The 24,576-nt window shown below is 41.2% G+C and overlaps 1 protein-coding gene across 1 annotated transcript in view; it reads left to right on the forward strand.

The window, feature by feature from the left end:
- CWH43 (cell wall biogenesis 43 C-terminal homolog) overlaps positions 1 to 24,033 on the forward strand; it is a 47,882-nt gene extending 23,849 nt beyond the window's left edge. Inside the window, 7 exon segments of the mRNA XM_070045514.1 lie at positions 3,159 to 3,238; positions 5,029 to 5,134; positions 6,198 to 6,333; positions 8,670 to 8,774; positions 13,783 to 13,927; positions 18,813 to 18,874; positions 23,874 to 24,033. Of these exon segments, the coding sequence (XP_069901615.1) occupies positions 3,159 to 3,238; positions 5,029 to 5,134; positions 6,198 to 6,333; positions 8,670 to 8,774; positions 13,783 to 13,927; positions 18,813 to 18,874; positions 23,874 to 24,033 (794 nt within the window).
- The last annotated feature ends 543 nt before the right edge of the window (positions 24,034 to 24,576 follow it).

Here is a 24,576-nt window from a genome sequence, read left to right on the forward strand (position 1 = left end):
TTTTGTTTCACTTCTAATGTAGATTTAACAGGTAGGATTTCCAAAATATTTTGTTGTAATAGTTGAGACGATTTATTTCATTTCTTGTTCTTTTTTGGAAGATTTAATATGTTAATGTTTGGAATATTGATGAGCTGGAAACTCAGGCATGAAATTAGTTTGCTATTCAGTCTGACTCATCTCAAAATATACTAGATTAAATAAAAATGTTTATTGAATGTGTAACATTTGCAGATAATGTATTAGGATACAACATACTGCATAATCCATAGCATTATGTAGAATACAAAGATATATAAAATCTGGTCTCTACCGTCAATGACCTGATGCTTTACTGGAGAAGACAGAATCTTAAGGTGTAAAGAGCTAAAAAACAATTAAGAAGCTAAATAAAATTTTAATATATTTCTAAAGGAAATGTCATGAAGCAGTAAGATCATTATATAAACACTTTCATATATGTTCCATCATAATTTGAAAAAGTTATATTAAAATTTAGGGGAAAAATTTAAATTTAGGTGTTTTTTTGTTTTTTTTTGTATGTATTCTTATACTTTAGGTCTGTCCCTTGAAATCAGGATCTGGCGGCTTTTGTTTGTTTGTTTTTAGTCCTGATAATCTTTGTCTTTATTATTACTATTATTATTAAATTATTTAATTCATTCATCAAATTGAGGCACTTGAAACAACTTATTCACAAAGTTGTTTAGATAGCTTTGTATGATTTTCCAAAACAAGCTTTATTTTTTGGGCCCATTTTTGGTTCACAGCAGAATTGAGCAGAAAGTACAGAGATTTCCCGTAGGACCCTCTGAGCCCACTTATACACAGCCTTCCCTGCTAGTGACATGCCCTACCACAACTGATGAACCTACAACGAAACAGGACTATCACCCAAAGCCCTTTGTTTACATTAGGACTCATTCTTTTTTTTTTGCGGTACGCGGGCCTCTCACTGTTGTGGCCTCTCCCGTTGCGGAGCACAGGCTCCGGACGTGCAGGCTCAGCGGCCATGGCTCATGGGCCTAGCTGCTCTACGGCATGTGGGATCTTCCCGGACCAGGGCACGAACCCCGCGTCCCCTGCATCGGCAAGCGGACTCCCAACCACTGTGCAACCAGGGAAGCCCAGGACTCATTCTTGATGTTGTACATTCTGTAGTCTTTGATGAATGTATAATGATATATATCCACCATTGTAATATCATATGGCATAGTGTCACTGCCTTAAAAATCCTCTGTGCTCTGCCTGTTCATCCCTCCCTCCCCCTGCCAATGGCAATGACTGTCCGCTTTTTTTTTTGTTTGTTTTGTCCTTTTTTTTTTTGCGGTACGCGGGCCTCTCACTGCTGTGGCCTCCCCCGCCGCGGAGCACAGGCTCCGGACGTGCAGGCCCAGTGGCCATGGCCCACGGGCCCAGCCGCTCCGCGGCACGTGGGATCCTCCCGGACCGGGGCACGAAGCCGTGTCCCCCGCATCGGCAGGCGGACCCTCAACCACTGCGCCACCAGGGAAGCCCGCCTGTCTGCTTTTTTAAAAAAAATTAATAGATTTTATTTTTCAGAGCAGTTTTAGGTTTACAGACAAATTGAGCAGAAAGCGTGGAGTTCCCATATATCGGCTCACACTCCCACCTCAGTTTCCACCATTATTAACATCTTGCATTATTGTGGTGCATTTGTTACAATTGATGAGCCAATATTGATACATTATTATTCACTAAAGTCCACAGTTTAATTAGAGTTCACTCTTTTTTTATATGTGTTCTGTGGGTTTTGACAAATGTATAATGACATTTATCCACTATACAGTATCATACAGAATAGTTTCACTGTCGTAAACATGGTAATGTGCTCAACCAATTCATCCTTCCCTCCTTCCTCCAGACCCTGGCAACCACTGACCTCCTTACTGTCTCCATTGTTTGCTTTTACTAGAATGTCAATCTTTGTCTTTTAACTTGAAATGTAATTTATTTTTGTCGTGATTTCCCTTGTGTTATGATTTATTTCCATACTCTTACTTTGCTTTTTCTACTTTCTGTAGGTGTATTTTTCCTCTTTTTTCTTCTTGCTTTTGCATTGACTGAGTTTCTTTTTCCTTTTTTCTTATCCTTCTCCTCTCCACTCCTGTTTCTAGGTTGGAAATTATACCTTCGATTTCTTTTTTTCAGTAGTTGGTTATTTTTTTCTCAGAACATTAAAGATAGTATTCCCCTATCGTCTGACTTCCATTTTTTGCTTTTGAGAAGTCAGCCATCAGTGTAATCTTTGCTCTTTTGAAGATACAGTGGCTTTCCTCTCTGGCAGCATTTGAGATTTTTCTTTGTTTTGGTGTTCTGAGTTTTACTGTAATACATCTGGATGTGGATCCAGCCCCTCCCTTACTTGCGAGTGTTTGGGCTTTTTGAATCTGAAGAGTCACTTTTTTTTATCAATTCTGGAAAATTCTCAGCATTATTTCTGCAAATATTACCTCTTTCCCTTCTCTCCTTTTTTGACTCCAGTTAGATATGTGTTGGATCTTCTTATTCTCTTCTTCATGTCCCTTAACCTCTTTCATATTCTCTACCTTTGTTTTTAAGCTGCCCCTTGTACTAATTCTCCATTAAGTTTTGTCTAATCTGCTTTTTATCTTGTCCATTGAGTTTCTAATTTTAATTGTTATAATTATCATATAATTTTATTTCTAGAAGTCTAATTTCTTTACAAATTTTCTTGCCCATTAATTTAATCTCATATTTCTTAGTTATCCCATTGAATATCCTCTTTTATTTTTCTAAACATGTTAAGCATGCTTATTTTATATTCGATTCTAAAATTTTTAATATCTGAAGTATTTTGGGTTTGATTCAGCAGGGTGTTTTTGCTGTGGTTCCTGCTCATGGAGACTTGCTTTCTTGTATATTATTTCTTGTATATATTTGTGATTTATTTTTATTTTAGTTCATGGTTCTTGGAACATTTTTAGGGAAGCTTCTTTGAAACCTGAGTTTAAAGTATGGGTTATATATGCATGTCACACATGAAAATTAACCCAGGAACTAGACATTGCCCCTTTACATACAATCTTGGCCAATAAATTCAATATTTTCATAAAGTTATATTTTAAAAAAAGAAACTTAGTTTCTTCTAAACAATTATTTCAGTTTCTGTTTAGTTTTGTGGCTGCTTGTCAGTGTGAAGTTGCTGGGATTAGGACTACGGCATAAAACCTATGAGAAGAAATTGGGAAGAGGGGTAAGTCATTAAAAGTTTTGGTATAGAATTTTATATGATATATGGCCTACAGAGCACAGAAAGGAGTTCTGACTTTATTTTTCTTGCAGTGGAAGCCACCAGAATACTTCACGCAGGAGCAGGAAGAAATATGATGTATATTAACTTGGCTGCTCTGTGAAGAATGGATTGTAGAGTAGAAGCAGGGAGATAAGTTATGAGGCTTTTTCAGTTGTCCAGGAGAGAGACCCTGGAAGTTTGGATGGGAGCCGTGGCCCTGGAGTTGGAGAGGAGTGGATAGACTTAGAATATATTTTGAAAGTAAAGCTGATAGAAGTTGCTGATGCATTAGATGACACTGAATGAGAAGAAGGAAAGAATCAAGGATGACTTCTATGTTTTGGCTTGAGCAACTGGAATGGAGGGTGGTGGCATTTACTGATGTGGGAATAACAGGTTTTGGAGTGATGAGAGCCAGAGTTAATCATAGGTATGTAGTTACGTGAAAAGCTATAACTTGATGAATATAATCATGCCTCTCAAAGTCTCTCTTGATGGTTCTGTTCTCTTTATAGGACATTCAGTAAACTGAGTAATATTTCTTGCATAGAGATGCGATTCACACCTCACTGCTGTAGCACAATGAGCTGTTTAGGTTAAGTGGTGGCCCTCCTATGCAAAGAGGTGGTGCTTACCCTTCTCTTAGCTTGAACTTGTGTGTTCCACTTTGAGTTGTTTTTTTCAGTTGTGGTGATAGAGTTGGTCTAATGTGGCCATACTCTTTCACAGGATCCCTGTTGTTGATCCGTTGGTATTAATTTGAAATAGATGGTTAGTGTTGGGCACTGCATTCTCTGACTGGACCCATGGGCTCAAAAGAGGACTCTTCAGAGGGTGCTGTGCTCCTGAACCTTGGCCCTGCCAGCACAGTGGGGAGCAACACCACGTATAACGCAGAGTTGGCAGACCACTCTGTAAATATGGTAAAGGACACTGTGTATCCCTCTGTGGTCTCATTCTCTGATATAAGGGTAACCCCTTCCTGCATATGCTTGTTATCATATTCATGCATTTCTTTATATTGTTATTACACATGACTCACCTCTATACAATATTGTATTTTTCCGTGTTTTTAACTTTATCTAAATAACATCTGACATATATATTTTGTAACTTAATTTTTTTTGTGTGGTATGTGGGCCTCTCACTGTTGTGGCCCCTCCCGTCGCGGAGCACAAGCTCTGGACGTGCAGGCTCAGTGGCCATGGCTCACGGGCCCAGCCGCTCCTTGGCATGTGGGATCTTCCCAGACCGGGGCACGAACCCGTGTCCCCTGCATCGGCAGGCGGACTCTCAACCACTTGCACCACCAGGGAAGCCCTGCAACTTAATTTTTTATTTAAAATAATCCTGGTGAGATTCATCCATATGGAAATATGTAGCCCTAATTCATTTATTAGGGCTGTGTAGTATTCCATTTTATGTATGATCGTTTTTTTATTCATTTTCCTATTTTTCCTATTGAAACAACAGCCAGGTTGTTTCTAATTTTTTGCTTTTATAAACAGTGCTTATCAGAAATATCACTTTCTAAACATTCTTCCTAACTTCCAAGCCTAAGCTAGAAATTCACAGATTATAAAATACCTACTAGCAAATATCTCCTTATTATTATGCATTAGCTGTGGGCAGATGCCTAAAAAATATCCTTTGCTGAAATATGAATTTTGGTGGAGAGAGGTGGAGAAGAGTGGATCACTGAAACTGCCATTGTTCATTCATCCTAAATTATCATTAAAACAATTCCTCAGGCACCAGCCACAGAGGTCTTTGCCGCCATCTGGCCTTTCAGGTTTGGCTTTGACAGTGAAGGATGGTCTAATTTAGAAAGATCAGCTCAACTGCTCAGTCAAACAGGTAAGTCTTACTGAAATTATTTCCAGGTTTTGAGAAACTCCTACTGTTACGTTTATTTTGAGCAAGATCATAAGTAATAGGAGGAGGGTTTGCTGGGTCACAAACTAATCTCTTAAAAGGGCTTTACTTTGGTGGGCGGCTACAGGAGGATTAAGCTTCTGTAACCACATCTGTGTTTGCTTGAGAGCAATTAATTCAGTTGATTCTGAACAAAGTCTCCTACTGGGTATCTGCAGGAGAATCTTGTCTTGCCTTTGCTCTTGGAAATGCCCCTGCTAGTGGCTCCTGTCACTTGGGAACCCACTGTTGGGGACCAGAAAATTGTCAGATGAAAAGGCAGAATGGGTTGGAGTGATACTCATTTGCAAAGCAAATTGCTTTCTAGAGCCTGAGGGCCAATTTTATTTGTTTCCGTGCCCTGGGGTACTCATCTTTGGATGAAACATCCTTTAAAATATGTGGGTGTTTTGTTCTTAGATCAACTACATGGAGAATGGAGCAAGAGACTTAAAGGGCTAAACTGTTCTCGTTATTCCTAATGATAAGCATGTCTCCTGAGAAATAGCTGAGGGTCTGTATGATTCTAAAGCCATTAAGAAATTTCTCTGGCCCTTAGTCCTTTAGTCCTGATTACAGGCCTCTGGGGCACATCTGACCAGGGTATCTGAATAAACTTACTTCTGTGTCAATACGATGGAGGTGTTTGCCCAGGAATAAAACACTACTGTATACTCTATTGTTTCTGAACATAAATTGGATATTTGAAAAAGGTATTAAGCTTATTTGAAATTTGGAGAATGATGTTAATATTTGAAAATTTACGAAAGTTATGTTTTTATCCTTTCCTACTTTTCCTCAAGGCGTCCCATGTTTTAATTACATTCAAAATATGGTAAAAAAAATTTTACAGCTCAGATTTGAAACAGTTCACTTTAGTAACTCATTAGGAATTACTCTGGTTTTTGATTTACGAGTAAAGGCAGGGGATTAAAGAATCAAGTTTTGCTAATTGTTTTTACATTGCTATGGTTAATCACCATGTGCATTTTTTTTTTCTGAACAGGTGCAGATCTCATAACAATTTTGGAGAGCAATGCTTCTAAGCTCTATATTGGGAACAATGACCTGACCATGTGGTTAGGGGAGAAGCTGGGTTTCTATACCGACTTTGGTCCAAGCGCAAGGGATCACACTTGGGGGTGAGTGTCCCTTCGGAATTAATCCCAAACATATCCCTGAAAGACTAGGCAGCATGGGCTTGGAGTGGAAAGTTGATATTGTTATACCTTAGTCCTATGAATATGTCCCAGTGATGCTTCTTGGAGGATGAGGAGGTGCTGAAGATATGCATATTCCATCCCGTTTTAATGGCTTCCCTTTTGCTGGATACTTTCAATTCTTCACTCTTATAAACCATTTAGTGTAGGAGCTGAGCACTAAACGTGTCTGTCCTGGACGCTGTCCTCATGGAGTTACATTATAGTGTGAAGAGACGGAAAATAATCATGGACACACAAATAAATAATTTAAGACGATGGTAAGTGCTGTGTAGAAAAGGAGAGCGGCTGGGTGGGCAGGGCAGCAGGGGATGCTGCTGTAGGTAGCGTGGTCAGGAAGGTCTCTCTGCCGCCCTCATGATGGAGAGGACCCAGGACCCACTGTGGGAGGAGCCAGTGTAAAGACTTGAGGCCAGGTCAGTCTTGGTGTGCCGGAGCACAGGGTTTGAGGGGGAACTAGTAAGAAAGGAGGTCAAAGGTGGGCCCCTGATCTTACAGGGTCCCATAAGCCATGCTTAGCACTGATTTAATTCAGTTTTTTTAAAAAATACATTTATTTATTTAATTTTATTTATTTATGGCTGTGTCAGGTCCTTGTGGCTGCACGCGGGCTTTTCTCTAGTTGGGGTGAGCTGGGGCTACTCTTCGTTGTGGTGCGTGGGCTTCTCATTGCAGTGGCTTCTCTTGCTGCAGAGCACGGGCTCTAGGCACGTGGGCTTCAGTAGTTGTGGCTCACGGGCTCTAGTTGTGGCTCACAGGCTCTAGAGCGCAGGCTCAGTAGTTGTGGCGCACCGGCTTAGTTGCTCCACAGCACATGGGATCTTCCCGGACCAGGGCTCGAACCCATGTCCCCTGCATTGGCAGGATTCTTGGCGGATTCTTAACCACCGCGCCACCACGGAAGCCCTTTAATTCAGTTTTGATAGGAAACCACTGGAGGATTGTAAACACGGGAGCAATCTGATCTGATTTACATTTTTGAAAGATCATTCCGGCTGTTCCTAGAAAAACAGATTGTCAGGGGCAGGAGTGGGAGCAGGGAGACAGGTGATGAGGTAGAGGCATTAGCACAGGTGAGAAATGACAGTGGGAGGCGTGGAGATGGAGAGAAGGGGTCAAACTCAGGAGCTATCTTGGAGCAGGGCTGACAGGACTTCCTGATGGTTTAGATATCGGGGCTGGAAGTGACAAGGATAGCACCAGCGTGTTTTACCTGAGTCCCTGATAGGAGATGATGCCCTTTAATGGGACAGGAATGACCAGGTGAGCATCAGGATTGTGCTAAACTGAAGATGCCCCTGCACGGTCAAGTGACGTCCATAGGTGCTTGTGTGCAGCCTGGAGGGCCGAGTGGGACAGCACAGGCTGGGCCTGTGCATTCAGGGATCATCACTGTGGGCATGGTTCTGTCAGAGGAGCTTCGGGAGGAGGCCAAACAGTGCGCCCAGCCTGAGGTCTGAGCTCTGATCATCCTTTCCATATGTAGTTCTTTGACTTAGAGTGAGGCGGAACGGGTTTTCCTATCTTTATCGGACCATTTGTAATTTCTAATTTTGTAAATTGTTGCACTGTGTCCTGGCTGGCAAGGTCATACATTCTCAATTGCGTTGATTAATATTAGAATTGTTTATGCTGATAAGTTGCCAGAGTAACAGTGCTAGTAAAATGGAGTTTGTGTATCCTAATTCTGCCCTTTTCATGTTTCCATAGCACTTATTATTTTTTTATTAATTAATTAATTTATTTTTGCTGTGCTGGGTCTTCATTTCTGTGCGAGGGCTTTCTCTGGTTGAGGCAAGCGGGGGCCGCTGTTCATCACGGTGCGTGGTCCTCTCACTATCACGGCCTCTCTTGTTGCGGAGCACAGGCTCCAGACGTGCAGGCTCAGTAATTGTGGCTCACAGGCCCAGTTGCTCCACGGCATGTGGGATCCTCCCAGACCAGGGCTCGAACCCATGTCCCCTGCATTGGCAGGCAGACCCTCAACCACTGCGCCACCAGGGAAGCCCTCCATACCACTTATTAAACAGAGTTGATAGTGTTGTTCTTGGTGACACAGTGAGACGTGCTGAATAGCCCAGATGCAATGAACAGTCCGGCAGACTGCCCCATACCTCTCCGCCACATTAGTGCTCTCAGTGCCCCTCAGTGGGATGCTTGAAGTGTGCACATCCCTCTTGAACACATATTCTTAGTCCCGTTTGCATGATATGGTGGGACCAATAGTGACGCACGTGTTTCTTTCCATTGGAATACAGGATTATGGTTTTGTCAAGATACCGCATTGTGAAATCAGAGCATCACCTTCTTCCGTCACCAGAGGGCGAGATTGCACTTTCTTCTTCATTTTTTTTTTTCTCAAAGTATTTTTCTCTGTGTTGCTGGTTTTAAAAATCAGGCATAGAGGGAGTTCCCTGGTGGCCTAGTGGTTAGAACTCTGGGCTTTCACTGCCGGGGCCCGGGTTCAATCCCTGGTCCAGGAACTGAGATCCCACAAGCTGTGTGGCCCAAAAAAAAAAAGAAAAAGAAAAAGGAAAAAAAAATCAGGCATAGAAACCTTTGAGATTCAGGCAGTCCTTAAGGATGGCACAAGGCAGCATGATGGCCATGTTAGCCAGCAGTTACTGAGCAGGTGCTGTGCTAACTGCATTATTGTATTTAATCTTCATTTCGTATAACGTTATTACTATTATAGCTCCATTTTACAGATAAATAAACTAGACTGAAGGTTAGAAGACTTGTCCAACCTGGGTCACACAGCTAGGAATTAAGTAGAACCAACTCAGAGCCTGCAAGTGCTTGAAACCACATGGTAAACCAGACTACGGAAAGATGAAATTCCCTTTTCCTACAGGATTATTCCAGTTGGAAGTACTGCTGGGATTTGAGAGTACTAAATAACGTTTCTTTTTCCCTCATGTTTTCAATCAACTGAGAGATAGGCAGAGGAATCTGGCAGGAAGATCAAAATAGCTCTTTTGATTCTGATAAACGTATTTGGACAACGTGGCTTAAGTGTGTCCACATGGACCTGCTAGTACATTCGCCCAACAATACATGATGCTGGCTCCCCCAAAGCAGCTGGCCTACCTGGCAGGGGCAGAATCTGCCCTGTCAAAATCTCCCCTTAGTGGAGAAGATAACACAAGGGAACACCCTTTCTGCAAACCGGCAGATTCCGGGAGAAGAATGAGGAAGTGTTTGAGACAAGCATGCCCAGTTTATTCTTACAAACTTAATTAATTATAAAAATCCTCCCAAGAAGTAAAGGGTGAGAGGGAGAGAGGCCAGAGATGATTTTCTGAGTCGGTTCCCCTCCAAGGAGACATGAAGAATGGGGAATGAATTTTATCCCCAAAGAATAACATTCACAACCAGTGACTTAGTACTGAATAAATCACGAATAATGCCAGCAATATGTTGTTAAAGCAAAGATAAAAGTATATAATTTATACTCTACCATACTAAACATTCTCTAATAGTAATTGAAAACACAAATGCAAAGTGCTTAGCGTTATAAAATACAGCATATGGGCCCTGTCCACATTAATGATACAAGAGCCACAGAGCTTTACAGTGACATACAGAACATTAGAAAAACAACAAACAAAATACGGGTAGCAGACATATTCGTTTTGTTTAGGTGAAACTTACAGTATGACAGAACCCAACATTGTTGTACTGTAAGTTTCACATAAGCAAAATGAGTATGTCTGCTACCCATATTTTCCTATTACTTCCCTTTTTCTCGCAGTATTACATGGATCTGTGAAAGCGTACTTGACTGTTTTCTGAAATAAGTCAGAGCATAAGGAATATAACCCAACCATTCAAATGTAATTAATGTGAACTGTTTGCTAATCAGACTCTTGCTGGTCTTCTTAGAAGTGGGAAGGGTGTTTGGAGGACGGATGGTATAGACAGTCCACATCTCTGTAAAAAGATGTTTGAAGAAACGCTTTCTGTTTCTCCCAGCAATTTTCAGGTTGCAAGTATAGACATTCAGAAATCATTCTGCTGAGCTTAAATTGCACTTGAATTGGGTTTACCTTTTAAAAAATAGGCACTTTTGTGTTTAAAGGTTGCAAGGTCTCAACCTAAGAAACAGTTGAGTATACTCCATCCTGTTTTCCTTTGCTTTTTTTCCCCTGCCCCCTTTAACTCCCTCTGATCTCTAAAATGTGAAGAAGAGACTTGTGAGGGAAGAGAAGACTAAAAGATAGTCCTCAAATTGTTTGGAAAAGAGGAGGGAAGGATTACCTTTCCTAACTTTCTATTAACCACATATTTAAAGCCCTGTAGCTAACAACCTACCCTTTGCTTATTACCTTCCTCACTTGATTTAATAATAATGATGACAACCACAACAGTAATGATAATAGCTAGCACCTGTCGAGGAGATGTGACTGTAAGGGAAGAGAAGGGAAGCAGTATAGTTTAATGGCTAAGAGCGTGAAACTCCAGGACCTGGAATCAGACAATCTGGTTTGAATCCTAAGTCAAGGTGTATCCTTCACCAAATTATTTAACTATCTTGAGCCTCAGTTTTCCCATCTGCAAATCAGGAGCGATAATCCTACTTATAGGATTCTTGAGGGAATTAAATAAGATATATTATCTCATGCAAAGTATGTGTAACTGCTCAATTAATACTGGCCATTATTATTAAAGCAAATCAGACACCTCTAAGTGTGAAGCGCATTGAGTAGCTTTAAAAAAAAGTCATTCATCAAACACGAATCAAGCATCTATTGTGTCCCAAGCACAATGCCAGGTGCAGCCTTTTCCCTTAGAGCCTTAGCTCTTGTCTCACTCTTTAGAAGCCCTGTCCACTCCCAACAAGTGACATGAGAAAGTTCATGCTTCAAATAACTTGTGAAGCCGTCACTACATATTTTTGCTTGCCTTTGTTTTTATAATACTAGATAAAAAATTCTTACTCTGAAAAAATATTTAGTGATTTCATTTTCTAGTGATTATGGCATATAAACATAAAATCATATTAGGAATGAATGACAGAATGCTTATGCATGTTGTTAGCTGATTCAACGGGATTTCTAAAATTACTGATGCCACAAATATCTCTTTACAACCAATAAACAGAAAATAGCAGCATTCCTTAGAAGTTACTTAGGTATACACCATATCTAAAATTGGTATTATTTTAGGTAATTAACTGAGCCACCAGTTAATTACCGTGTTTGTTTCTTAAAACATGCATAAATGTACAAAGAAGAAAGAGCACAGAACCTGTAGTCTGTAGTTACAGTTTTGGTTCTGTTATAAGATAAACTCAGTGAGCTCCAGTTCCCTTGTCTCTGAAAATCAGATAAAATTATTTTTTCTAAACCACATCATAGGGCTATTGGGCTGATCAAATATCAACAGATAAGAACATAAAACGTGTTCAATCTCTCTCTTTCTCCCTGTCTCCTAATTCCTCCCCCTCCTTTCTTTATACCCATACATACATATAGGTTTTATTTTTATTATTATCACTGGATAAAATTTATCTCCTGAGAAAATATAAAGCCAAATTCACAGATTATTTTCCAATAATATATTGCTAAAACCTATTTGAATGAAAGCTCTATCTGTGGTGCAGTGACTTTGACATTCTCTAGATTGGATTTGAATCCCAGTTGTGTGTCAGAAGGAATAGAATTCACTGCAGACTTAATGAAGGGACTACTTACCACGATGTTGGAAGGGTCAGAGGAACAGATAAGAGAAGCTGAGGTACTCAGACACTAGTAATGGTGGGGAACCAGTACCATCCTTAGGGCTGAAGGGACAGGTAGAGGAAACAGTGTTCCCAGAGCCCCGTTTGATCTGGAACCAGAAGAGGGGCCACCAGGCATGAGGAATGCAGCTCGAAGAAATACTCCAATTTCTCTCTCTTCCTACCCAAACCTCACTGGAAATTAGTAGACAAGGAAGCCCAGGAGATGAAATTTGCAGAGACCAGCCTCCAGGGCATAGAGAAGGGCTGGGAATGGATCTAGGCAAAGATGTTTAGCAAATGGTCATCCTTTTCACTCTTCTGTTTCTTGAGACATCTTTTAATAGCGCTCAGATGTCTATACGTAAGAATGGATAAGCTTAGTCCTGTCTTCTGATCCTACCTCAATGAGGTTTCTCCAGTCTTCTCAGCTCTTGGTGATCTCCCTCTATCTTCTTTTGTCATTGATTTTTCTTAACAGTCATTTATTAGCTGTCTTACTCCATAAGTGCCTGTGTTGGTCTGCTGCCTATTTGCCTTTGGATCCATTCCCGGTTCAGCTCCCTTCCAGCTACAGATTGCAGGAAACCACATTTCCCAGAGTCTGTTGTCTTCTGGCTTCTGGGTAGGTTTAGCCAATGGGACGCACTAATGCAAGGCTGGAGGGCTGGAGGAGGGGAGGAGACAGAGTACTTCTCATTCGCTCTCTCTTCCTTCTCTGTTGTCTCTGGCAGCAGCTAAGTCTCTTCTGTGGCTCCAACTCCTCCTTCAATGGCCCTGGATCCTTCTGAGTAGCTTCCTCCATAGTACCATTTCCCACCATTTAGGACTGGCTTGTGGACTCTGGGAATATCACCTCTTCCTGTTGTCCCTCTAGCCCTAGAGGTGGTAGAGGTTTCTCACTGCTACTAAACTCTAGTTGCTTCACTGATTCCTGTTTGGCTTCCTATCACCTAGTAGCCAATCCCTTGTATTAAATTCACTTTGTTTGAAACACCTAGAGTGGTTTCAGTTTTTCTTGCTGGATCATGCAGATATGATGTCCCTATTTTTCCCCAGACAGACTGACTATAAACCCCTCAGAGCCTTGATGTACCTGCCTGATTGTCTCAGTTACACACTTACAGTGCTTAACATGATAAAAGCAGCACACTTAGCCAGTATTTGACCAGGAGAGCCAGGGAGGCTTTCAGAAACTGTTCAGTTGAAGGAGCTGAGTAGGTTAACAAACCTGATGTGTTCTGTGAATGTTAGGATTCTCCCTCTTACCGGTACTCCTTCCTTTTTTTTCTTTTTGAACTACTAATCTTTAGCTGTAATACTGATGACCAGGTCTTAGATTATTGTTATAATTTCTTCTGATGAAAAGTTGAGCAATTGCTGTTTTTAGATATTTCTATCCACTGGACTCCAAATGATTTGTGGGGAAAGGTCATGTTGTTCTTGGTCAAGTCTGTCAGCCTGCTCAGTTGAAGCACTATAGCTGTCTTGCTCATTTGCATAACATTAAGTCAGTGTGTCCCAGTAGGAATTATTCTGGGTTTGTGCAGTGTTTGAAGATATTCTTTGGGAACTTAGTTAGGTACCTAATATTTTAAAAAAATTGTTTTGCAAATACAGTAAAGAGGTATATTTTTGCATTTTTTCAGAGATGACCTCGATAGGAAACTTCAAGCTATTGCTGTTTCAAAACTACTGAAAAATAGCTCTGAGCAAGTGATATTTCTGGGATATATCACTTCAGCACCTGGTTCCAGAGATTATCTACAGCTCATTGAACGTGGCAATGTGAAGGTAACACAATCTTAATAGGATTTCTGATTTCTTAAATAAAATGTTTCTTCTTCATGTTTTGAAAAACCTAACCCAACATTGTAATATGTATCCTGATTATCTACTGCTGCATGGAAAACTACCAAAAAACATACTGGCTTTAAGTAGCATTCATCTCTTTGCTCATAAATCTGCAGTTTGGACAGGACTTCGTGGGGATAGCTCATCTCTGCTCCACACAGCTAGGCGGCTCACCTGGGGACCGGAGGAGCCACTTTGCAGATGACACATAAGTGGCAAGTTGGTGGGGCTGTTGACTAGGAGCTCAGCTGGGGCTTCGGGCTCAGGGTCCTGCTTCCTCTCCGTGGGCTGCTTAGGCTTCTTTCCTGCGTGATGGCTGGGTTCTAAGGGTGAGTGTCCTAAGAGAACCAGGAAGAAGTTGTATTGCCTTGTATGACCTAGACTTGTAAGTCATATAACGTGATTTCTGCCGTCATCACAAGCCTGCTCACATTCAAGTGGAAGAAACATAAACCCCATCTCTTGATGAGAGGAGTATCAAAGTCACATTATAAGAATGCCATATGGAAAGTGGATTATTGTAGCCGTGTTTAGAAAATACAATCTGCCACATTGTACAAGTTAATCATGATGAGAGTAAAAGATAAAATGGCATACAGAGAGGCTGGCTGATCAGGGCCTCACTAAATGACACTGAATTTGTCCTTACCTGTCCAGGTCCAAAACGGTTGAATTTCTCAGTGTATCCAGATATAATCATACTCTGGGAAACTGACAGACAAATCAAATCCTTGAGACATATATACACTAGAAGGTTAAATGCATTCGTTTATAATGAGAAATACAATTATTATATTTAGTTAAGCCCTATGTAGATTTCTTGGTCCTTTACATGTCTTTTTTTTTTTACTTCATTGTCTTGAGATAATATCTGCAAACAAAAAATCTTAACCATTTTATCAAGTGCTTGGAAAGACAGGTGAGAGAGAACGTTGTATGATGAGGGTATTCTGTATGTGACAGAAAACACAAAACGACAGTGGCTTAAATAAGAGAAGTATAGCTCTTTATGTAAAAGTCTGGGCAGGTGATTCACCACTAGTACGGCACTTTGTGGTATCAGGAGTGTGCTCCTTCTATCTTGTGGCTCCACATTACAAGGCTTCCACTCCCAAGTTTGCCTCATGGTCCGAGACGGCAGCATCCTTGTTCTAGTTAGCAAGAGGGAGGAAGGGATACAGAGGGGCCCAAGAGCATGTGCAACTTATCTCTAAGGCAAATTCCAGGAAACTGACCTCTTCTACCTACATTTCATTGACTGGAATTTAGTCATTGGCCATACCTCACTGTATGGGAAGTTGAGAGATGCAATATTTAATCTTGATACCCTTATACCTAGCTAAAAATCCTACAACTTTGGAAGAGGGGCAAGGCAGATATTAGGGAGATGAGTTAATCTCTGCCCTGGTGGATAAGGCAGAAGTGAGGTCAAGATGGACTCCTAATTTTGGCTTTGGTCAGAGGGTTTATGATGGTGACCCTTATTATTATAGAGAATACATAAGGAAGAAGAGTTTTGCAAAGAAGATGAGTTCAGCCTTAGGCTGAGTTGAGGCATCTGTGGGATACTAGTGGAGCTGTCCATTAGGCAGCTGGACATATGGATCTGGAACTGAGAAGGGCTGTCAGGACTAGAGATACAGATTAAGGGGTTGCCACCATCTAGGTGATCATTAAAACCATGGAAGGGGATGATATTGCTTATGGAGTTAGAGATTGCAAGAGGAAGACCAAAGAAAACTCCTGATAGAGTCACATTTAGTGTGGCTATCATGGGGGTGATGGGTGAGGGAAGAGGAGGGAGATTATCTCAGAAGAGAGATTAAGGAGAAGTCAGAAGAGTAAGAGGAAAATCTGGAGAGTGGAATCACAGGGGTTGCATTAGTTATTTATTAGTGCATCACTGTGTAAGCTACAAACCTTAGTGGCTTAAAAAGAACAATGGTCCAATATCCTCATGACTGTGGGGGTCTACCGAGTGGTTTTCTGTTCTTGCCTGCGTTCATTCGTGGAGTCAGCTGGTGGCTGTGGCTGGGGAGGTCTGACATGTCCCCCACTCACTGGTCTGGGGCCTCGGTGCTGGTTGTTGGCTGGACCTCTCTCTCCATGTAGTCTCTCATCACTAGCCTACCTGGTGCCACATTTACCAGCTTTGTGACCTTGAGGCAAGTTATTTAACCTTTCTGGGCCTCAATGTCCACATCTATAAAGAGGGGATAGTAATACCTATTGTATCATACGGTTGTTGTGAGGATGAAAATAAAGTAATGCCTGAAAAGCCCTAAGCCTTGCATGTAGGAGGCACTTAATAGGTGGTAGCTACATGTTTGTATTATGTATGTCTGGCTGTATGTATCAAATCACATTAGATAAATGTGTAAGTATATGGTCTATAAAGTATAGAAGACTACTATACAAGATGATATTTGGCAAATTTAAGAAAAAATTGATTGTATCCTAATAAGAGAGAATTTGTGTGTGTGTGTGTGTGTAAGAGGAATTCTATTTGATTTTTATTTAATACTCTGTTGGGTTCCACTGTCACAGTCAAAAGTTGTGTCAAGATTGGCAGTGGACAGACACTGTAAAACTCTTAGAGGAAAACATAGGCAGAAGACTCTATGACATAAATCACAGCAAGATCCTTTTTGACCCACCTCCTAGAGAAATGGAGATAAAAATAAACAAATGGGACCTAATGAAACTTAAAAGCTTTTGCACAGCAAAGGAAACCATAAACAAGACCAAAAGACAACCCTCAGAATGGGAGAAAATATTTGCAAATGAAGCAACTGACAAAGGATTAATCTCCAAAATTTACAAGCAGCTCATGCAGCTCAATATCAAAAAAAACAGCCCAGTCCAAAAATGGGCAGAAGACCTAAATAGACATTTCTCCAATGAAGGTATACAGATTGCCAAGAAACACATGAAAGAATGCTCAACATCACGAATCATTAGAGAAATGCAAATCAGAAGTACAATGAGATATCACCTCACACCAGTCAGAATGGCCATCATCAAAAAACCTACAAACAATAAATGCTGGAGGGAGTGTGGAGAAAAGGGAACCCTGTTGTACCGTTGGTGGGAATGTAAATGGATACAGCCACTATGGGGAACAGTATGAAGGTTCCTTAAAAAACTAAAAATAGAACTACCATATGACCCAGCAATCCCACTACTGGGCATATACCCTGAGAAAACCATAATTCAAAAAGAGTCATGTACCAAAATGTTCATTGCAGCTCTCTTCACAATAGCCAGGACATGGAAGCAACCTGAGTGTCCATCGACAGATGAATGGATAAAGAAGATGTGGCACATATATACAATGGAATATTACTCAGCCATAAAAAGAAAGGAAGTTGATTTACTTGTAGTGAGGTGGATGGACCTAGAGTCTGTCATACAGAGTGAAGTAAGTCAGAAAGAGAAAAACAAATACCGTATGCTAACACATATATATGGAATCTAAAAAAAAAAAAAAAGGTTCTGAAGAACCTAGGGGCAGGGCAGGAATAAAGACGCAGATGTAGAGAATGGACTTGAGGACATGGGGAGGGGGAAGGATAAGCTGGGACGAAGTGAGAGAGTGGCATGGACTTATACATACTACCAAATGTAAAATAGGTAGCTAGTGGGAAGCAGCCACATAGCACAGGGAGATCAGCTCGGTGCTTTGTGACCACCTGGAGGGGTGGGATAGGGAGGGTGGGAGGGAGATGCAAGAGGGAGGAGATATGAGGATATATGTATATGTACAGCTGATTCACTTGGTTATAAAGCAGAAAGTAGCACACCATTGTAAAGCAATTTTACTCCAATAAAGATGTTAAAAAAAAAAAAGATTTGCAGTGGATTCTTTTTTTTTGTGTGTGGTACGTGGGCCTCTCACTGTTGTGGCCTCTCCTGTTGCAGAGCACAGGCTCCGGATGTGCAGGCTCAGCGGCCATGGCTCATGGGCCCAGCCATTCCGCGGCGTGTGGGATCCTCCCGGGGCACAAACTCGTGTCCCCTGCATCGGCAGGTGGACTCTCAACCACTGCGCCACCAGGGAAGCCCTAAAAATATTTTTTAAATTAAATTTTAATAGTCAAATTTAGTCAACATAGTCAAAAGTCAGGTATATTTTTTAAAAGAAGAACATGAATATTTCTTTAGTATAAAAGCTCCATATTTAGAATTTTGCCAACACATTATAGAAAAAAAATGTTTATGTTCTGATTTTCTGATGAAAAGTAACGCTAGTCTCAAGCTTTCAACGTCAAATAGACTCATGATTACTTCTGAAACGTGTGTTGCCAGTGACTCAATTTAACAAACAGACTGAGCTCCTGACAAATGCCAGCCTTCATGCTGGGAACCAGGGAGCCTAGGTGATTGAGTCTTTCTGCTCAGGAAGGGGAGAGTGGAGACATCTAAACAATTAACTATACAGAGTGGTGTAGCTGGTGCGCATAAAGGACTACACAGGATGACCGATGAGCATGCAGTCAGTTCTGCTTGGGATGAGAGACTTGGAAAACTGTGCGGAGCCAGTACCGTGTTGTGATTGCTGCCTAACTCTCTCTCTAGATCACCTTCATGTTTTACTCCCAGCATCTCATACTGGGGCTAGATGGGCATATGGTAGGTGCTCCAAAAATATCTATAGAACGAATAAATGATTTTGACCTTAAAAAATCAGTAGGAATTAGGCAGAGAAAATAGCATGCACAAAAGAAAGGCATATTTATTACTGTAGCTCACGCATTTTCTTGGCAATTCAGAATACAGCACCGTTTTTAATGCTTTAAACATTCTCTTCTCTCTTCATTATTAGGACATTGACAGCACAGATCAAGACAGATGGTGTGAATATATTATGTATCGAGGGCTGATCAAGTAAGCATAGGTGTTTTTTGTTTTTTTTTCTTTTCCTTTTTTTTTTGAATTGTTGTTTTTCTTAATCTACTGTTATTGTGATCTTTTGGGTCTATCCTGGAAGGAAAAACTTTCTGGAAGCAATTAGTTAATTGTGTTACTTTTCATAGACATTGATTTGACTAGTTACCCAGTTTAACATTTTTTTTTCAATGTATAGCCTAATGAGTTAAGAAGGAGTAAATGGTTAAGCAAATTAAGTTTAATTATACAAAGAAGATACTGTGTGAGTTATTAAGCCTGATCATTATGTAACTGTCAGTACATGTTAGCAATGGCACCATTTTTTTTTTTTTTTTTTGCGGTACGCGGGCCTGTCACTGCTGTGGCCTCTCCCGTTGCGGAGCACAGGCTCCGGACGCGCAGGCTCAGCGGCCATGGCTCACGGGCCCAGCCGCTCCGCGGCATGTGGGATCTTCCCGGACTGGGGCACGAACCCGTGTCCCCTGCATTGGCAGGCGGACTCTCAACCACTGCGCCACCAGGGAAGCCCAGGAATGGCACCATTTTTGACTGTATGCCATGGTGGAAACAGCATGGACCATGGGCTTGAATTCCAGCTTTGCCAGCTTCTAAACATGTAATCTTGGGTAAGGTAACTACCTTTTTGGAGCCACTACTATATTGTGATGAGCTCTCAATGTACATTATATTTTAAAAAAATATCACCCCCTATCATCCCATATCAAAAAATTAATATTATCCATATATATGTAAAAATTCAAAAATACTATAGCTGAAAGATCTCAGAATTCAAACACGTAGCTGTGTAAATCTGTTTTGAAGGCAGTGTTGCTTTAAACAGAGCAGAGAGCAGTTTAATATCAAAAAAGGGACTAATCAATCAATCATTTATTCAGCAAGTATTTATTAAATACCTATTACATGATTGACATTGTTCTAGGCATTGGGGATATAACAGGAACAAAATAAAATCCTTGACTCATGGAGCTTCCACTCCAGTGGAAAGAGACAGAAAGTAAGCACGTAAGGAATAGACTATGCCAGGTGGTGATAAATGTGATAAGAAGGATGAATAAAGCCAGGTAAGAAGGACGGGGAGTACCGAGGGTGGGCAGTGTCGCTGTTCTGATGGGGTGCTGTTCAGGCAGCAGCCTGAATGAGGGGGAGTCCGCCTGCATACATCCTGAGAAGAGCATTCAGGCAGAGGGAAGAGGAAGTGCAAGAGTTTTAGGAGGGCATGCTTGGTATATTTTGATAACAGTGAGGAGGCCAGCACGGCTGGAGTAGAGTGAGATGGGAGGTGATGTGAGAGAGGTAAGGAGGGACAGATCTTGTTGACAGTGATGGATTCACAGGCCCCTCCACTTACAGGGTTCTTTAGTGGATGCAACATGCTGGCGACCATCCCTGAAACTCATCCTGAAATTCCGTTAGTACAGAATCTGTTTGGAGCTGTTTGACCTGAGAACTCTAACTACCCTCCTTGGGGCAGTGCTGGGAACTGTGGGACAGTGGGGCCTTCTAGGGGGGACCTCTCTGGGCCTTACTTCCTCCTCCATACAGAGCAGTTCATCACCCAGAGACATCTTGGCATTGCCTGCCTGAAGAGGGGAGCTGGTGTGGAACTGATCACCCCTTAGGTAATCTTCTGTTCTAAGATCTGTGATCTGCATTGATGAAAGAAATGGTTGCCTTCTGGAGATGATATAGAATCACAGGGTCAACTTCTCTCCCTTTGGAGATATGCCTTGTTCACTTATGAGTCACAGTCTGGTGAAAGCAAACCATTAGGTTCTACTGTTCTTTACCCCATTTGCCATTCAACAAGTATTGATGGAGCATAATGTATGTCAGCCACCAGGGGTATAGCAGTGAACATTCAGAGAAGCATCCCTCAACTGGCTGAGGGAAGATAGACAATGATTGGAATGATGGAGTCAATAATTCCATTGTGTCTTATTTTAGGAGGTGATAACTATAGCGAGGAAAACTTGAGCAGGATAAGGAACATCCAGAATATGGAGATGGGATACAGTTGTAAATAGGGGCTTGGGTAGGTCTTAATGAGAAATTGACATTAGAGCTAAGATTTGAAGGAGTGGCCCATGTGGCTGTCTGGGAGAAGACCTTTCCAGGTAGAGGGACCAGCTAGTGCAAAAGCCCAAAGGCAGGAGGGCTGATGTTTTTGAAGAAAAGTGGTATTCGTGGGGCAGGAGTGTGTATATGGAGATGGAGGTAAAGGAGGTAAGTGGGGAGTGTATGGGCAGTGAGGGAATGGAGCAGGTCTTGTGGACTCTTATGAAGGACTTTGGATATTACTTAGTAAACTGGTTCCTGGATAATTTCATTGGTTCATATGCTTACTGAGGTGGCCAGGGAGGCCCCTGAGATGCTAAGCTCATTCTGGTTACACTAATAACTCAGAAACTCTAAAGACCCAGCACATGCCCATATGGCTGCAGGACAGATAGCTTGACTATTATTTTGGTGTTCCCAAAACATTAAGGTGGGAGGGAGCATGCTAGTTTTGTAAAGTATATGATATCTCAGATTGAAAACACTGCTTCTATTTAAATTCATATTAAAGTGGTTGCTTTAATGGGGTTATTAGAATTTCTAGAAGACAGTTTATGATATAGACTGAAAAAGGTATATATTCAAGATGTAAAAATTGTTAGTTGCCAAGGGACAGGGGTATTTATAGTACCAGTGTCCATAATAGTTGATCACTGGGCTCTGTTTGTACATTTGTGGCCCAAGACCTTCTTTGTCTCTCCTTAGGAGAGTGGGATGGCAAATATATGTGTATATTTAGAAATATTTGGAGATATATATATATATACACACATACATATAGTAACTATGACTGTCAGAGATGGTATAATAGTCTGCTTAGGCTGCCATAACAAAATACCATAGACTGGGTGGCTTTAACAACAGAAACTAATTTTCTCATGGTTCTGGAGACAGAGGGAAAGAGCATGCATGCTCTGTGATATCTGTTCTTTAAGGACACTAATCCTATTGGATCAGGGACCCACCCTTATGAACTCATTTAACTTAATTACTTTCTTAGAGGCTCTGTCTCCAAATATGGCTACACTGGGGCAGAGGGGTTAGGGCTACAACATATGAATTTGGGGGGAGGGAACACAGATGTTTAGTCTGTAACAGACATGAAGGTAATTTTGAAAATACCAAAATTAATGAAGTTAGGACTACTGTTATTCAGTTTCTGTCCACAAAACCAATTCTATAAACTTTAACCTTGATCATCTAATTCAATGCCCTGCTCTCAGTAGGCACTTGATAAATATTTACTGGACAACAAGGAGAGAGTCCCTGTTTTAGTAGAAGATTTGGATTGTCAGGTTCCTTATCGTCAAGGACTTTTTGAAGGCTGTGTCTATGAAATGGGTTAGAAGTTTGATCTTAGAGATTTGGGAAATAAATAACCTAGATTTACTAGAGGCAGTGACATAGAATTACAGGGAACTGCACAGATTTGGGACCTGAGCTTAGACAAATGCATTAACCTGTCAGACAACTCAGACCCACATCTGATGCCATCATAGCTCTTCTCTTACCTGCTGTGGTGGGCAGATTTGCTGCCTCCGCTGGTTCCAGCTCTGGGTTTCTGTCTCTATTTTGTATGGAGTTACAGGTTTTAAGTGTTCCTCCTACTGCCACTGTGGCCCAAGCCCCCATCGTCTTTTACCTAAATTGTTGCAGTGGCCTCCTAACTGTTCTCTCTGCTTTGACCCTTTCCCTGGAGTCTGTTCTCTACACAGTAGCCACTGCAACTCTGCACAAAACTCCTTGGATTACCATTTCATTCTCAGAAGAAAATCTCAAGTCTGTCAGGAAGGCTTTGCATCATCTGCTGCCCCCACCCCCGTGCAAACTCAGGTTTCCCCTATGCACTCCACTCCAGTCATTGTGGAGTTGGTTCTCAGAAAAGCCAAGCGCATTCTACCCCAGGACCTTTGCATTTGCTGTTCCCGTTCCCTAGAACGCCCTTCCTCCAATACCTGTATGGTTTGCTCTCTCACTTCATTCAACTTTTTGCTCAAATGTCACTTTGTCAGAGAGTTATGCTCTGACCATCCACTATAAAATAACAGCCTCTGCCACCTAGCATGCCCTGTCCTCTGTACTCCGCTTGTTCCCCCATAGTACTTGGGTACTGGTCACCATACATATATACATATTTAATTCGTTCTCCCCAACTAGGATGAAAGCTCTATGAGGGCAAGACCTTCGTTTTGTTCACTGTTTATCCCCGGTACCTGAACAATGCCTGCATGTAATAGGGACTGGCTATGTATTTGTTTTTTAAATAAGTGAATGACTGAAGCTGACATTTTTTAAGAGGCAAAGTATAAATAAAATAAAATGAATTCTTGGCTGCTTATGATTCTCCCATTTTTCCATGTGAGCTTCTCGATAACTATCCAGATAGATAACATCTACAAAATGCTTTGAATTTCCTGGAGAACCAAAAGATGTAAGCAAAAACACGATGTACAATTTTTTCAGACATGAAAATTGTGCAATTTTTCAGGCATTAAAAATCTTTTATTTTAGATGTTCCAATGTGAATGAAAATGTGCACGAGGTATTTGGACTTTTTAAGGTAAGAAAGAATTTAGGCCTGTGCTCCTGTCATTCTGAAGTATTCCTGCTATTGAAGCAAAACAATTGTGTGAGAGGCGATTGTACAGACAGAGTATTCATTAGTGTAATAAAGTGGAGTACGTTTGCCAAGTATGTTTAGTTAATTAAACCTATGTGCATATTCCTTATTCATTTATATCATAAAAGCAATATTGTGATAAATATTTAGAGTAATATATCAGGTTAATTCTAGTGATATACAGAGTAGAGTTAGAAATGGGAAATTGGCTTAATAATGAAGGTGTTATCTATAATACTAGATCTCATCAGATTTCTGTATGATAATAATATCTTTACAAACCATTTGTTTCTGCCACAGATTGGGTTATGCAAGAATCTCCCATGCTGAGCTGAGTGACTCTGAAATTCAGATGGCCAAATTTAGGATCCCTGATGATCCCATTAATTCTAGAGACAACCAGAAAGTGGTCACAGACCCCAGGGAAGTTCCCGAGAAAATTCACTTCAGTCCCAGGTGAGTGAGTTCCTTTATGTTGTGAACTACAGCTATGAGATTGCCCATCCCCTCTAGGGACCTAAATATTACCTCACAATGAGCTACAAATTAGATTCGGTTCTAGAGGTTTATTCATGTTAAGGGAGCTCCTGGTAAAGATTATGACATCCTACTTGGGTTGAAGTTACTATCCCTGCTTTCTGGGATAGAGAAACGTGTTGAAGTCCCAACCTCAGGCAAAAAAGATCAATGGCACCATCACCATCATAATAGCTAATATTAAAGTGTTTTTGTGTCCTAGACCCTGTTCTAGATGTGTCATGTGTTGTCTCGATTAATCCACATTGGATTAGTCCTCTTGTTATCCCCATTTTAGAGGTAAGGAAGCTTAGGCCGAGGAACATAACTTCATCAGGGTTACGTGGCTGGTCAGTGACAGAGCCAACAGGTGGGAAGGAAGCCTGTTAGCATCATTGGGTTGCTGTGATTCTCAGTGCTGGCTGCACTTAGACTCACCCGGAGAGCTTTTAAAAACTCCCTCTGCCTGGGTCCCACCCCAGACCAA

This window comes from Globicephala melas, chromosome 5 (assembly GCF_963455315.2).
Source record: "Globicephala melas chromosome 5, mGloMel1.2, whole genome shotgun sequence".
NCBI classification, from domain to species: domain Eukaryota; kingdom Metazoa; phylum Chordata; class Mammalia; order Artiodactyla; family Delphinidae; genus Globicephala; species Globicephala melas.